At 39.5% G+C, this 17,326-nt stretch overlaps 1 protein-coding gene across 2 annotated transcripts in view; it reads left to right on the top strand.

Annotated features, from left to right (window-relative positions):
• The window catches only part of AFF2 (ALF transcription elongation factor 2), a 326,439-nt gene that overhangs the window by 276,832 nt on the left and 32,281 nt on the right, over positions 1-17,326 (top strand). For both annotated transcript variants that reach the window (XM_069868041.1, XM_069868040.1), the window contains exons 10-11: positions 13,772-13,934; positions 14,465-15,484. In XM_069868041.1, the coding sequence (XP_069724142.1) occupies positions 13,772-13,934; positions 14,465-15,484 (1,183 nt within the window). The remainder of the gene's footprint in view (positions 1-13,771; positions 13,935-14,464; positions 15,485-17,326) is intronic.

Genomic DNA, 17,326 nt, shown 5'->3' with positions numbered 1-17,326 from the left:
GCCCTGCAGGCCACTGAAATACCAAGTCTTCTTTCTCATAGGCCTGTTTTTCCAGATGTTCAGGAAAGTGGTTGCCTTTCTTTAGTTATTGGTTTGTTGCATGGGATTGTTTCCTCTTCGTGAGTCTTAACTTGACTTCCAGGTAGCACTAAGGGCTGCTGATGTAATTACACATGGCTTTTGACAGTGGTTAGTACTGTTCCATGAATAAGTTACCTAACTTTGTTTGCTGCAAGTTTTGAAAAATCATATTGTAGATGTTGAGTTATGTCTGAGTCTTTTACCTGTTGAAGGAGTTCTTATGTGTGCTGACTTCTGCAAAGTGTTGTCTGATAGGATCTCCCACCAGCTCAATATATTCCCAGAAGTACTTCAGTTGTGGTAGTTTTAGTTGCGCTGCAATAAAAAAAAAAGAAGTCATAGAAAAAAGAAAAGGTACCTTTCAGTTTAGCAGAGGGACTGCAAGAACTTTCCTTCCTTGTTTTCTTCCTTTGTGCTTCTTGGCTGCTGCTCTCCACATACACGCTCCATCCCCAGATGTTTTGATAATATCTCTGCTGATAAGTACAAGCAATATATCAACAAATAAAAGTGCAAAGTAAATAATCACTGTCAGCAGAAATATATAGTCCAGACAGCACATTTTGAAAGATGTGGAGGTGAGAGTCTGTAATCCCTTGAAGAGCCAGGACCCACATACACACTGCCATATGGCTGCAAGCACCTATGGGATTCAATAAGAAAACTGTCAGCAGTTTTTCATTTGCACTCACATAGCAGGATGCAAAGGTGCATGCGTCTCTCCGTGTAAAACATCTGAAGACAGTGGGTGAGGCATTAGCAAGATAAATACATGACCAAGCCCCAAAGAGAGAAGACAGATTGGTACTAGGAGAAAAAATTAAATTACATGTTGTGCTTAACAGCCTACCACAGGAAACTGAGAAGGGGGAATGATGTTAAGTATGAGAAGGAGTCCCTTCTTTTCTCACAAGGGTTTTCGTGCCTGAATTCTCATCAAGCCAAAAAGAGCTTCTCTAAGGCTTCTTGTCCCCACTAGCTAAGTGTTATGTCCTTGTTTTCTTTTGTTCCTACTTCCTCCATTGATAGCAGCCTGGGGGAAGAGGGGTGGGGAAATGTGTTGCTTCTGCAAAACCATTGTAGGAAGAATAGCCAGAACATAAATGATACTGTTTTGGCTTCAAAAGGGTAAGCAGGTGTCTTAGGAGTCCCAAAAGAGCAATGTGCATGCTTGTACAAACAACCTCTGAATCACGCCTGTTTGTTATTCACACAAACAGAGTTGAAACTGTCTGAATTCCTCAGTTCCCAGAATTCAGATGGTGCACAATGGCCCATAATGAACAGCACCTGTGCTTACCTCAATTACTACACAGAGCCAAACAACAGCAAGAATGGCTTTCAAGAATATTTTTTTCAATAATAGATTTAGTTATGTCTTTCATAATTGGATTCAAAAGCTCAGAAATTCATTTTGAAACTTGTTCATGAAATTTGTATGAAAAAGCCTGGCGTTTATTCAAAAGAAATACTCTATGAACAAGAAATTGCAAAACAGCCAACTGCTGGTAACCAAGCAGCCAAATTATAGTCCAAGCACTTGGCAAATACACCGTCTTTTTTATTATTTCAGTAATTGAATTTCTGTTAAAGCATGGAGCATAATTTAACATCAGGAATTTATTTATAATACAATAGAGTTTCAGTAATAAATGCATTATTATTGTCACTTCTAATGGAGTCTTATGTATTCCCTCAGAGACTACGTGGCAGTCTCTGAGACAACCACTGCATCAGTGCTGTTTGTAGACAATTGAATTAATTGGAGACAGGGTCATTAACTCAACCTGAATACCTCTGATTGCTTCTGTAAATAAGGTTAGAGAGCAAATCTTTGTTGTCATTATAGATTCTTTTTACATTTTCACACTGCCTTGTATATTAAGATCATTTTGCTAAGCAGCTTTTCAGGCTGTCGCCGTGTTTACAGTATTGTCTTGCATGGCATACAACCGTAATTGTATCAGACTTACATTTCATTTCCCATATCTATATAAAACATGATACTAGAGAGAGACCTATTTTGAATTGAAGCACATAAAAACCATTGGACCAACAAATTAATAAACCAAAATGAATAAGCTGTAGCATTAAAAAATAATCAAATCACAAAACAAAAGTTGATTTTGTTTGCTTTTGTTTGAAAATTCCAACCTGTGAGACTTGCCAGGGATAATATAGTGAGTCCATTACTCAGTTGGGAACATGACCCACAAGGCCAGCTCTGTGTATACCAGCCCGTGAGTGAAATGTTATCCGGAGTTTTGGCATGGATTTTCCTGGAAAACAAGCAGCAGGCTGTCATTTAAGCACAGATAGAACACAGATATTTTTCAAGGAGACATCCAAAAAAAGGTTTTGAGCACACTGTTCCATTTCTCAACAAACTTAATAAAGAATGTAGCCTGAGAGGCCTAGGAAGGCATGTGTCAGGAACAAGAAACACCCTAAACTTGAGAATGAGGTCAGGTTCACACTGAACTCAGGGATACCAGCTTGTCATCACTCCCATGTTCCACCATATACTTAAAAAAACACATTGCTTTCTCAGAAGCGGCCTTGTAAGTGGAAGAAAACAGCTGGCAGTGTCTTATAATATGCCTGGTATTTGCATGTATTTCTTCCTTTCTAAATTTATATTCAAGATGGGCTTGAACCCAAACCCCAGATATGCAGTGTGAGATATCCAAACTGGAGCCAAGTGTGGGATCCTGAGTCCATCTGTAATCTAGATGATAAGTGATGTTTTATGAATTCAGATTCAAAAATAACAGCCTCTCCACTTCAAAACTAGCAAGCACAGCTTTCAGCTTCAAAACTTTGCCGATGTCAAACTCCCATTGACAGTCTGTTGGTGCAGGAACCCAGCCTGTCTTGAGTGTGGTGGGAGGAACATGCTGCCACACTGTGTTTTATCTCAGCAGCCTCTGCACAACTCACTTAGGAACATTTAGGGATGTTGTTTCATTTAAGAAGCAAAGGAGGAAACAGCACCTTGAATATATGCTAAATTGTTCAAGGGTTTTGAAAGCATCATTTGAATTTACAGACTGGCCTGGTAGTTTTTACTTGGGGGGGGAAGAAATAAAAAGAGAGAGAGAGATCTGACAAGCAGTGTTATTAGTTATCAGCTTAGTACTGATCTGAAATTCAGAATGAGCCTTTTCGGTCTAGCCCACAGTGTCTCTGTCTCTCCCTGCATATTTGCAGTGGTGGTGGTCACCGGTACAGCCTTTCTGACCATTCGTGCTCCTTTCTACTGTAGGGGCTGGCTTTTGAGCTCTGTCCTGGGTTATTCTAGATTTATTGTCCGTGATATCCCAAATACTGCAGGTATAATTAGGGAGGGGTGCAGGGTGTTAATTCTAATGCAGAAAATAAGTCAATACTTCTCTACTTCCCTTCAAGTTGAGTGACATCTCACTACTGATTTTTGTCATTAATGAGCAAGAGAGCTTCAGGTCTCATATAACGTGCCACCTTGGAGCATTAGGAGATTGAGACTATCTGAGCAGATGTGTAAGGAGCACATTGGCACTTCACTAAAGGAATGATTATCAAGTTGAAAACAATAAAATGTTCAAGGGAGATTGAAGTTTGCTTCTTTATCCATGAGGACTTTGGGTCTTCCTGACCTTTGCTTGTCAGCAGACCTTCAACAAATCATTGCTGATACAATAACCCTTCATCAGTCTCAGCAAAAGTGGATGGTGGTAATGTTGAAAAATCCATTTCTTGTACCTTGGTAGCGTAAATGTTCCGAATGAAGGCTTTTTAGCTGTATCATTTTTAAGAGGAAATAAATTAACTAATCCTACAGGTCTAAATTATTTTGTCCGTATTGAAAAAATAGACAAAATGTTGCTTTTTATTCAGCACCCCATTGACAAAATCCACTTAATAGTCAGAATTATGGTCACTCCACTGATCTTTTCCTGACCCCCTCTTGGGGAATATGATTTTAACTGCCTCTGCCAGGCATCCTGGTTTCTCTCAGCATAGGTTAAGAAAGAAGGATAGTCACAGTGTGACAGTGGAAATGAAGTACTGAAGTAACACTTCAGGAAGGCATCCAGTGTTGCAACTGTTACTTCTGGCGATTGCAGCTAGTCTTTGCTGTCTAAATCAAAGCTGGCTCCAAACTTGTCCTCAGCATGCATATAGGCAGCGCAGTCCTCCTGTTCATGGTGTTTTGATTTGACTGCCACAGAGCTCCATCCAGAAGGTGCCGAGCACCACCAGCTCCCATTGGAAGAAATGGCAGCTCTGTTTGCCCACAAGATCCCAGCAAGTAAGTGTGGAAGCTAATAGGATCGTCCCTTTATTTTGATGCTGATGAAAAAAGGCTGAAAGGCAAGGTTTCCAACCAGATAAGGTTAAAGAATTAAAGATTTTCTGTTTCCTTTTGCTGTCATTCAAAATAATAAGCATACAAAATTCTGTTTAAAAAAGCTGAGCCTTTTGACTTAAAGGGTTTTCATGTTGAAGATTTAAGATGTCAGGTTTAAACATGACACTGATAGTATTAGGCAAAGAATGAGAGCAGATACTTGTAGTAACTGTCATTTTTTCTGACTGTTTATTAATGGTCTTTTGTGATTTATAGTGAATGTTGTGAAGTATCTTCAGGTCCATTTATCACTCAAAGAAGCACCTTTTTTCATTAATGCCTGCATATGTCATAATTAAGGGTGGATGCTACCTAAAGACTCAGCTCTTTTCTTAACAGAAGATCATTCAAGGTGATATTTAATCCTAAATCAATTTAATTCCTTTTTATAATCTATAAAGCAGGGTGTTATGTAACTGGCAAGAATCAACAGCATTAACAGGACCTCACGTTAAACAGAAGTATAGAGAATATTTAGATTTTCTCTCTAAATGGAGTTTTTCACCTGATTTTAAAATAAATTTTAAGGAAAATACCTATGTTTCAGCATTCAGCTTTGTTTTTATTTTTGTATTTGTTTTTTTTTTTATTTTACTGAATAAGTTTCTCCTTGTTCAGAAAACAAGTCTTATGCTGAAGTACATCTTTATATCCATGAAAGGCTCTGGTGGTGTGCCATAAATTCATCATGTGCCTTTAGGAATACGTCTTTAAAAACTGTTTCAGAGTAATTGTCCGTTATTAATAATGATGATTCATTTTTACTATTATGGCAGCAGCAGTGAAACTAAGTGTCTGTTGGTGATTTTCATTAGTATCTGCGTACTTCTGTGGCCCCTGTTACCCTGCAACTTAAATCTACTGAACATAAATATGCTTGGCATCTCACAATACTATCTGTATTAAGAACAGGGAAGAAGTGCCAGGAATTGGATTGTTTTTCTCATGAAATCCCAGGGAGACACAGGAACTAAACCAGTTTTCTGAAGTGTCAGACTGGTGCTATAACCACAGAGCTGTCTTTCTTTACAAAGATGCAGTAATCATCTCCGTAGAGGTGTATGATTTGTGCCTTCATCATTTGAGTATGTGCCTATGAGCAGCACCATGCCTCCAGCACCAATCCTGCTCTTTCATGCTTTGTACATGGTATAATGCATGGAGATTGCTATCAATTTGTGAGCAGACAAAACTCGTTTAGTAAACCATTACCCAAATTGTTCTGATTGTACTAAATTTTTATCCTGCCCTTTCTGTACAGCTTGTTTTACTCCTGACAGGAGCCACGTTTGGAGCAGTCTGGGCCCTTTTCTAAACAGGGTGTCTTTAACAGACTACAACAGACTCTTTCCCCTTCTTTGACTTGCAGAGACTCTTTGTTTCCAGTTCATCCTCTTTGCTGTGGTCTGGAAGTGCTTATACTGCTGATCAGCTCCTAGGAGATTCCCCTGGAGAGTAAATCCTCAGACGGTTTCCTGAGTTGACTTGCCACTTGTGTATAGTGCTCAGGTGTGAATGACCCTGTGTGTGCTGTAAAGCTGTGGAAAATCAGGATATGCCTTTTGGCACCTTTTCAAGCTCAGAGGTGTTGTCCTATATGAGGAAATTAAAAAAAAAAAATCCTGCTTTCTCATGTTTTGTGGCTGTTTGGTTGCTCAGGATAGTAAAATTAGCTTTCCTCAGATAGCAGATGGGACTGGAAATGTTGAGGATTTGGAGGTGTCATGTGGATCCAGCTGCATCAGTGTGTTTTGGTCCTCTTCCCTCTGTGCTCTATAAGCTGGATTCTGTTTTCAGTTAGAATTGAGGTAGAATTGAGTTAGAACTAGCAGAATAGTTCATTTACAATGTTTTGTGTCCAAGGTTCTGCCATGCACAAAAGTGAAAAAAAGCCAACACTCTGCTTTTAGGGCTTCATTTTGGACTTTCTGCTGAAATAAGTAAAATCAAAGTGCAAATAAGTGACTTATTAAAAAATATTTGATGTTAACTTAGTAGAGGAATCAATACATACTTCTAAACTTTCATAGAAGGGTCACAAAGTGTACTGAACAACACGGTGTTTTACATTTCCTTTGTGGGAAATAAATAAGTTTCTGTGTATCAATACTCACATCTAGCTCGATTCAGTGGGGCAATATTGATATAATAAAATGGTTCCATTTACATCAAATGAGGCCCTTTGGAGTCTCACAGTAAGAGATAGTGCTCCTGTTCTTCTAGATGCCAAATGAACAGTAGCACATCAGGGCATAGTACAAATAATGCTGTCTGACACTTGAATCCATTCACTAAAATATTGTACATCAAAAAGTCTACATACATTGCATTCCCTGAATAATATTGTGCTCAAAAAATTGTCTCCAAACTCCAAGGTGAGCAGGGTGATGCATGCACAAATCATGGATACAATATTGCCTTTAATATGCAAAATCCCCTTCTCTTCCATGTCAAGTGTGTGTAAGAATTGCTGTGAAATTGGAAGGAGAGTGATTACCATACCAATAGTTCAGAAAGTTTTTTTATGTGCACTGTTAGGGATGTGCCATTGAAATTCCTCCTCTTCTGTTTGTTTGTTTTTTATCATTTTATAGGCAGTTTGGTATGTTACACCTGTTCATTATCACAGGTGTGATGAAGAGTCAGAATATACTGTAGACCGGGAATAAAACCCAGAGAGGTGTCAGAATAGGACAGCAGAAACGGCACCATGGTTAAAGTCATATCACAAATGTATATACACAGTTCCACCTAGGATTTGTGGCTAATGTAATTCTTTATTGGATGGCTTTGACCTTGTTATGGTTTCCTGGCAGCTTTTCCTCACTCTATTCATTACTAATGCAAGCTGTCAATCACTTTAGTTCTGCTTTGACATAGACTGTGGCTCATAGGAGTTAGCTATGTCATTCCTTTTATTTCTTTCATCTTTACTATCCTTTTTTATGGTCTTTAAAGCTGGAAGTATAAAAGGGTTATAGGTATATGAAAAAAAAATCTGTTTCAGTAACTCTATCAACCTTGTTATAAACAGTCTTTGATTAAAACAGTTACTTTTGAACACTGTAAAATGAGAATGTGGCTTTTTACATACAACACTTTGTAAATTACCCTCCCCCTCAAAATAAATCAGAACTTCTATTTGAATTACAGTCTTCAGGATTGATACAGGCAGATCAGCTGCCACATACTGAATAACATATTAGAGAGGTTTTCCCTTTCCATGTGTTTTGACATGAGAGCGCCATCATAAGTGATGTCTTACTACGCGTGCTAACGTTAGCTGAAGTAACAATTTCCACACCTTACTTCATTTCATTGACCTGGCTTCCAATTAATATTTTATAATGCTTGACACAAGTTTTCAGTTCCTATGTCAACCCAATCTTTGAAAGTTTATATTTGAATCCTACCAGCCTGATGATAAATAATTTAATACTAACCAATGCAAAGGCAGTGAAGAAATCATTCAGAGCAATCCTTTTCTTTAAAAAGCAATCTAGTGGCAATCATGTATAAGTTTGAAGATAGAGATATGGACAATTCATTGTAAAAAAAGGGCAGCTCCCTTTCAAATTAGAAAAGAGTATTACTTTCTGATAATGGCATAAGAATAGAGAAGAAATAAAACTTCATTATTGAACAGTTATGGTATTAAATTCTGACACTAAATATTAATCTGCTAGGTGCTGCTTCTTTTATTATATGCTAGAATAATGAAGCAGCCTTTTTTTGAGTACTTACAGAGAATTCAGTGAGCCCAGTAACTCCTGGTAATGCCCTCAGGTTCACAGATTTTCTGTAGAAGTAGACTCTGGAGGAGAGATCAAGCTAGCTTCTGAAACGCTGAAGCTGGTTTGTTCCCATCTCTTCTCAGAATAGAGTGTAGTGAGGCGGAGAAGAGTTTTCCCCAAAAAGAGTAAGTATTGCCATCTACTCTGTGAGATGCTGTAGTGTGGTTGTAGTGCAAAATATCTTTCTTAGTGCTGGATAGCCACTTTTCAGTGCCCTGTGCAATCTTTGTTCTGAGGAATGTGCATTTTAAACAGACAAATTAGGTTAGGGGTGGGCAACATAGTCTCTCTTTTACTCAGCAGAATCTGATGCACAGATATATTTTCTACTCAGACACAAAGCAAATTTCATCCAAGTCCCAGTCTAGTGCCTCAACAGTAAGATCAACCACTCTCAAGTCTGTAGTCACTTTCCCAGCATAGACCTTCCCCTTTCCAGATTACATTGGTTGGTTGTGTTTTCCCTCAAAATAGGCCTGTGCAGTAAAGCAACCTTTGTAGTGCCGCTTCTTGTGGAAATACATTCCCTGCATTGATATACTGTTGACTCACTGGTCAGTTCCCATCTACAGTTTCCCACTGCCCAGCAGTGCTTTGCTTTCTTGAAGTTTACATTTTGATTTCTGGGTAGACCAATGGAACAAGAGGCCGATTCATCGTTGCCGTAAAAAGGAGGGGTTGGAATGAATAAACCTATTGTTGGAGAGCACCATCTATTTGCCAAATTCTCTTCACAGCAATTAACATGACTACATCTAATTGGTGAGAAGTTCATGGAGACAGCTAAGGACTTGTTAGGAATTTTTGTTCCTTGATGAGTTTTACTGCAGCAGTCTGAATTCTACATATTTTTTTTTAATATATGTATTTACAGGGTAAAAAGTGTCTTGGTTTTCTTATTAGAGATTAATGAGTTTTAGTATTTTCCATTATCTTTGTGGTAACTACCAGGTTTAATCTTGAAAACAATTTATTGCAACTGCAGAGTAAATGATGTGTTGAAAATAATATAATAATAGTCTAGATGACAACAACAACAACAAAGTGTAAGCCACATGTTGGGCCTTACATTCTCTAGGCAGCGCAATAATCCAGACACGTAGTAGTGCCACGTCTACTTTAATTGGCTTTGGAAAAGTAGCCTGTGAGTTAAAAAACAGGCAAGCTGCAGAGAGATGTTTAAATTTAGGCAGATCACTGTGGTCTTTGCAAGTAGAGAGAGGTCTGTACTCCTCCCACCTATAATAAGGGCGTCACTCCAGCATCTCTCATCTCCATAGCACAGGAGGAGCTGCTCTAGAGAGGGGTGAGCAGACTGATCTATCTGGCCTGAGCAACAGAGATCCTCGCTGCTGAGTCACACGTGTATTTTTCCTCCTAGATAGCACATCCGTGGTCAGGGCTCTGGGTCAGAGAAAAGCATGTCTGACTGCCCTGAGGGATTTGCCTCAAGTGCTGAGCACAGGGCTTGGAAAACTGGGAGAACAAATTGAAAAGCAATGGGAAACTGATGTTTCCATTAACTGCAGAGAGGCCTCGCCCTTACAGAATTAGACAGGCCTGCACTGAGTGCTAGGATGATTGCAATACCTCTAATGTTTGCTTTGAGTGTTTGGATTGCAAGCTCTTTGGCCCAAGGACAGTGCCTCATCATGTATTTACACAGATCCCAGCACAGCAGGTCACTGGTCTCAGTAGGGGCCTTCAATCTCAAGTGATAATAATGAACTGGCGTTCTTCTAAGTGTTATGTACCCAAACAGTACCGCGTTCCGTTGTGCAGCATTGTTTTTATTAACTTTTTTCAGTTCAAATTAAATAAAAATGTTGTCCACCCAAACACCAAAGAACAATATGAGTGCTCATCTCCTGCTGGGAAATAAAAATTCAAGATTTTCAAATACCAGTGCTTCCTGCCCCCCTTCAGTCACTTTGACGACTTGTGTCTGATGATAAAATGCTTTAAATCCATTTTAAACCTTGTCCGGGCTAGCATTCTTGCCTGGATCTTAGCAACACAACAAAGCTTGCTTTGAAAGTCTCTTAGAGAGGCAACCCCCAGTTCATGTAGTTGATACTTATCTGAAGAAGCCCTATTTTTTTGTATAACAGCTGCTTGAATGCACATTTGCAGAATCTATCTCAGCATCTTTTAAAACATGTGATGTAACTTTAAAGCTGAAGGTAGTCTTCAGGAAGAGTGCAAATTAACCTGTTCTTTTGAACTATAAGGTACATTTTGTTTAAGGGAAAAAATCCAGAAGAAAACTCATTTTATTAGAAGCAAATATTCTTTTTCTCCATGAACTTGTATGTGAAAGGTCTGTATGTTTCCTTCTGTTCTGCTGAACAGCATTGTTAGAAGTTGATTGTGCATGTAGTGATGTGCAAGTTCTCTCCATCTTTAGTATGATGAGATGCTAGGAAAAACATTTTGGCTCTTATCTAATTGTTTAGCAATGCATACAGACAGAGTTACTCTCGACACAGACTACATGATGAAAAGTGAATGCTTCTGCTTCAAAAATGAAGATCAGCAATGATGTCTTCAGCATGAAACCTCCCAGTGTAGCCAAGGCGTAATTTTATTATCCTAGATGAAAGACAAATATGACCTCATTGTGTTTTGTATGAAAAACATTATTTTGAGTCTGTCTGGTTCCTGCAAGCTTGCTGAGCTGTGTTATTCAGTAATGTTTGGCATATGATAACTTTTTCTGAGGCTAGTGTGCAGAAAGAAAGAAAACAAGGCCAGGTTCGAGCTGCCATCTATTTCCATGGTTTTATTCTTCCCCTTTGAGTTCTTTATCAGACAGATGCAGTCTGCTACTGTAAACTCCAGTTGTTTTGTGTAAGCATATCCCGGCCACAGTGTCAGTGCTCTTCCAGACTGCTATGTGTTTAAAGGCTGAAAAGGTCTGGCCTTACCTGCTGTTATACTGGCTTTTCCTTCTTTCACCTATTATAAGAGATGATATTCTTTAAATCAGTTATCATAGTGAGAGCAAACTTGCCAGACAGAGCATTTTCTTAGGCAGATCTGCACAGATGTGTGAATAGCCCCACACACGTCCTGTGTGGGAGTTGCCTTGATGTGAATCACACTAGACAGGGAGCTTTGTCACTCCAAGGGTCTAGGGCAGGTTTACATACCCTGCAACAAAGGTGCATTAACTCCCTGCAGCAACGGGGCCACAGGGGACATGGCTGATGCGCCACCAACTCAGTGCATCCATGGGCCCCACGGTTCTCTGCAACCCCTGCACGTGCCAGGCAGCCCATGCCTGGCCCTGCATTCTTGGACTTGCTGCCGAGGGCTAAACATCTCCGTCTTCACAGTTGACTCTGCTAGGGTTGTAGGAACAGGAGTCTTCAGCTAGGATGAAAATGTCATGTTCACTTCCATTTTGGGGTGAAAGCAGAAAATAGACATGAAACAGATCAAGCTCAGAAATTTAGGGAAAACATTTCTAAATTACAACCTCACTGTTCTGATAATTCCACAAATAGCACTTTTTTTTTTTCATGGATGATATTTTGATATTTTAGAATTAAATGGTCACGTTGGCCACCTCAGTTTGGGAATTCTTGATTTTTTTTTTCTTATCCTTTCTTCTTTGAAACAGTTGTAATGAAGTAGGAAAACTTGACTTTAATCTACTTTTAGTGTTTTCCAAATAGAAAATACAAGACCGAATTACATTATATTGAGTTGAAGGGCATACTCCCCCCAAAACCATATTCACCTTTTCTCCACTGTTCTATTTCTTTGTTTACTATAAAAAAAAAGTGAAAAATGTATTTCCCTACACTTTCTTGAGCTCGGTGAAAAGGAGGGGTGAAAAAAGACAAACAAGTGCACAAACCATTTCCAAAAATAATGACATTAAATGGAAAGTGTAAGATCCAGTTTTTAATTCAGCAATGTATAGTCTTTCATGATACTTTTGTAAATGTCCATATTTTGAAAGGATCTGTTCTTTTGATTTACCTCGTACTTGAAACTGTTACTGTTATTTAAAAGTTTTTAAGTAGCTCTACTTGAGTAGTTGAGTGAAGAGTCTCTTGAAGGAAAATAAAGGTATATGCATTTAATGAACAACAAAGTTAGTGAACTGAACAATTAACCAAGTGAGTAATTTTGTTTCATTAATGCACCCTGAAGCACCAAGCTGTTTTGCCAGTGGGCGCTGCAGTGTATTGCAATGCTCAAAAAGACAGTTACCAACTGCAGTGTAAGGGATGGGTTTACCAACAAGGAGGGAGAGAGAAAGTAGCTTAGCATAAGAAGAAAATTAAAGAGCATCTATTATTGTCACAGAAGCCAATGGCAACGCTTTTAAAGACTCTAGCAGAGCAGGGTCACACATCATTTTTTTCTGGCTTTTCACACTTTCAGTTTCTTGGGTACTGTGTTTCGTTCGTGGGCACGTTGATGCACGTAGCATCTTAGTTTGAAAAGGGAAGGAGGGCATGTGTGTGGCTTACTTGAATCTTATCGGAGGGAAGTGGAAAAGCAAACAGCAAAACTCAAGGCAAATTTGTATTATAACTTCTAGGCATCTCTGTATCACTCGATATGGGACATACAGCATATGATATATTAAGGTGAAGTATTGAATATCTATAAAGGAGTTCTAGCAAATGGTGTCAATTTTCAAACACTTTGCTTTGTCAGCTTCACAAATTTAAAATCAATCATCAAAACATCTCAGTATAGATCAGCTGAAGAGACATAAAACCATACAGTTATCTCCCTGACAAAAAAGTTGAAATTAAAAATGAGTTTATAAACGCCCAGAGTGGCAGAATTCTGTGGTACTAAAAACAGGGGTCATCAAACCTCTCTGTTTAGAAATAAACTTGAGGAAAAACAATGACCCCCAGTGCACTGCTAATAAATAAATCTTAGAAGACAGTTGAACACGCAGAAATATAGATTTCACAGAGAGGCTTATTTTCAATGTGAATGCCGTTTTCTCACTGCATTATCGTAAACATGAGAGAAAAACAGCTATAAATAAAAAATTCTAGGGCAGTCCCTGGAGACTTGTCAAAAATATGTAGTTTTTGTATGCCACAGTGTAAAAGTATTCATTCAAATTAATTTTTAAAATGCCCTGTCCAATATTAGTTGCCTGATGTCCTTCCTTTGGTCATAAATTATAAATGAACTGGCAAAAAATGAAGAAACTATGATTCTGTTAATAAATTATTTAAACGTGATTGTTAGTTTTCACAATCATTGGGCTGATAAGCTCAGGCTTGTGACACTGAAGGGTTTCTCATTTGAGGGTGGTGATGGTGGTAGTGTTATTAATGTGATTATCCGTGTGCCCCATGAACCATAGACCAAACCGGCCCCTTTGGTAGCTCTGTGGTGGCAGGAGAGGGAGTTGACACTGAGGAAAGTCAACATGAACACGGTTTGCTGTGTGGCTCCCCCCAAGACAAGACTTTAAAAAAGACAAACAGCATACTGATACAAGAGGATCTTCTCCCCACAGCAGCCTGCCGGTGACGGCAGCACACGCAACCGGCTTGGCCCATTCCAGTGGTGGCTCCGGAAGCTCCAGCGAGTCCGAGAGCAGCTCCGAGTCCGACTCTGACAGTGAGAGCAGCTCCAGTGACAGCGAGTGCAACGAGGAGTCGCGCAGTGCCACACCAGAGGTAAAGACACACTCTCTGCTCCTCCCTAGCAGGGGCACAGAGCAGGGAAGCAAGGGCAGGAGTGAAATCCTGCTCCCTGTTAGGAAAATATTGGCGTTCTGTGCTGTTTGATGCTGTCGACTTTTCTCCCTTTACAGTTTTATGTGTATGACCCATATACTCATTCTAGCTTTTGGGAGAATCCTTCTGGCCTACATTTGAATGTCTTTAAAGAAATACTTAGATTGTTGCCAGTAGCTAGAGAAGATTTTATTGACACAGTATTCAGCTGGGACTAAGGAAAGGCAACATGACAAAACTACATCTTCAGGGACCAGCTAAACTTTTTACTTGTATTAAATTTCTCCAGGGCCACATTGTAAACCAGATAAGAAAACCTAATTAACCATAAATACTCCATAAATACTCCCATAAAACTAGCAGTCACCACAAGTTGACTGAAATAAAAGGGTATGTAAAAGCATTCTCATTTAAAGGGAAAACCATTGCTTGTGTCTGAGATTTGTTCCTTGTCTATCTTCAAACTGCAGCCTGAACCTCCCTCAACAAACAAATGGCAGCTGGATAAATGGCTAAATAAAGTGAACCCCCACAATAAGACCATCATCAATAATCAAAATGAGCCCCACAGCGAGACCAGCTCCCAGCCCCAGAGCAACCAGCAGGCCGAAGGGCCAAACAAAGGGAAGCTCAACAGCAGCCTGCCCCCGACTGATTCCAAAGACCGAGCGATCCTTAGTCCCATCCGGGAGAAAGCCAAACCACGGGTTGCCCAGAAAACCCCAGAGGCAAAAAGCTCCAAGCAGAAGTCACCAGCTCATAATGAGCCAACTTCACAAAGGACTACTGGGAAAAAGCAACCCAAAAAGGTAGAAAGGACTTCCAGTGTAGAAGAGTATAACTGGCCCAAACCAAATAATACCAGCAACGCTCCCAAAGAAAAAGACACACAAGACCCCCCCGAGCAGCCAAAGGTTCGAACTAAAGCAGCAGTTGGGAAGACTGCTCCAAGGAAAGAACCACGAACTAGCACAGGTCTCACTTCAGAGAAGAAAAAGTACAGAGGCCCCAGCAAAATTGTCCCTAAGTCCCGGGAATTCATTGAAACGGATTCTTCTACTTCTGACTCAAATACAGACCAGGAGGAGAGCTTGCAGGCTAAAGTATTGCCAGCTTGCAGTGGGCCTGCCAATGGCATCAAAGTGAAGGACTCTGGCAGTAACATCCTCAGCGTAAGTAGTTTAACTAGCAATGGCAGCAACACGTCCAGTGACCAGACCAGCAATGACTTGGAGGAGCAGCTCTTTTCTCCTATCCCAATAGTACAAAATGAACTTCTATCCCCTTTGAGAGAATACGAAGAACTCAAATCTCTTTGGGTGAAAATAGACCTTAGTTTACTCTCCAGGATACCTGGACAAGAACATTTTGAGACCACGCCTGTGAAAAGTGAACCAAGAGAAGCAAATGTGAAACACAGGCGACCATCTCGAGAGTCCCCTACCCCAGCAGCTGAAAAACCGTCCACAAAATCAAAAAGGAAACACAAGGTAAGTTGTTCTCATCACTTGCAGGAAAACACTGAATTTCTATGCATCCTTGAGGTCAGGATCACAGTGATTCCTTACTGTACCTGCAGCAGGGCTGTAAGGAGGCATTCTAGCGCTGAAACTTACTGGCTTACAAAAGGCATACATTTAGAAGTGCCTTACAATTTAACATCAGAAACTAGTAAAAATCAAACTTCAGCTGACAAAATCAATGAACAGCCTATTTTTTAAAAATCTATTTTACAAGTTTTTTCGCCACATTTGCCCACTTACCCATTAATTTCTGGCATCCTGTAACTTCCAGGACTCCTAACAATGAGTTTGTGTAACTATTGGCTCTGCCATACTCAGAAAGCGTGACTTCTGTTTGGAAGGTTTTATGGTCTGCAGAATTAAGGCATTTTCACCACTGACTTAAACAGGGAAAGCTTCATTAAAGTCAATGGGATGGTGCTTGCCTATGCTGCTAGTGCATTTAGTCTTTGTATTGTTTTATTTTATAGACAAATGTGATTCATAGAAATATTCATTTGCTTAACTAGCTGTTTTCTCTACATGACTACCTGAAAAAGCAAATGTTTTGACTTAAGGCATTGGTTTATCATGTGTTTATGCCCACGGGTATCCTATCTTATGGGATATGACAGTGCACTTCAAACTAAATGTGTTTTCAGAAAAGAAACTGAGGTTTTATATCATAAATGAATTTTTGTAGTCAGTTTTTCCAGCTGAAACAATTGTGCTCTGGTCTGTCTATGAGAAGTCATCGTAGCGTATTTTTTTTATACTGCAAATTTTATAAATCATTGTGAATGTGACTTCAGCTGTCTGTTCTAGTGGACAGAAATTCTTGAAATCCTGAATCTGAGCATTCCAGTGGTACAAGAGACTTAATAGGAGACAAAGACAGGCGATGCCAGGCAGACACAAGGTCTGTACCCCTGCCTGCATGAGTCACTGCACTGGCTCCTTCCCGGCTGAATTAAGTAGAAATAATCACATAAGTAAAGCCAGCGTGTTTTTATTCAGTTTGTGTTCTAGCTGTACACTTAAGTCAAAGAAGTAAGAAGGAAGGAGAAAAGAAGAAAGAGGAAAGGGTTGTATAAATGTCCATGTTCATTTGTATTTATAAGTACACTGGACTGTGTATAAATTATACAAAAACTCTTCTTGGCAGGTAACTTAGTGGATCGTCGGTATGACGGACAAGTAGGGATCTTGGCTAAAACAAGAGTATAGTATTGGCAACTAAACAAAAAAGAAAGAAAAGAAAAGAAAAGAAAAAATGGTTATATAAGAGTTGGAACGTCATAATTTCATTAGCTGGGACATTGAATGGGGAAGTAAGAAAATGAGGATTCTCGCTCTGGGATTGTACAAACATAAGCTATGCTCTGAAAGAGCACATTCTCTTGCTCAATGATTGTTCACTGCTGCCCAAGGGGAAACAAACCAATTAGGATGACTTGAGGATATATCAACAGTTAAAATGGGGTAGGGAGAGCCTGGTTTGGGTGTCCAAGTCATGGTATTAAAAGATTTCTTTTAGCCATCTACTACTAGTGGGCTTGAAGGCTGATATGAAGGTTCCAGTGACAGAGCAGTAATCAGCTTTGCTTGTATCATCTTAACTCAGGCACAAAAGTCATGCATCAGGGAATCTTTCAAAGCAAATTTTAAACCAGCTATTGCTGTTAATGACTACCCCAGCTCAGTCGTGTAGTCTTTTAGACCTTTGAGGAATACTTACTCAGGGAAGTTTTCCCATCAACTTCCATTAAGCCAATGAGTAAAAGCTATTTACTTGAGTACGATTTGGTGCTATCAAGTTATTCCTTCTGA

This window comes from Phaenicophaeus curvirostris, chromosome 13 (genome assembly GCF_032191515.1).
Source record: "Phaenicophaeus curvirostris isolate KB17595 chromosome 13, BPBGC_Pcur_1.0, whole genome shotgun sequence".
Classification (NCBI taxonomy): Eukaryota; Metazoa; Chordata; class Aves; order Cuculiformes; family Cuculidae; genus Phaenicophaeus; species Phaenicophaeus curvirostris.
Note: the sequence above shows the minus strand (reverse complement) of the source record. Positions and strands in the feature narration are given on the sequence as shown.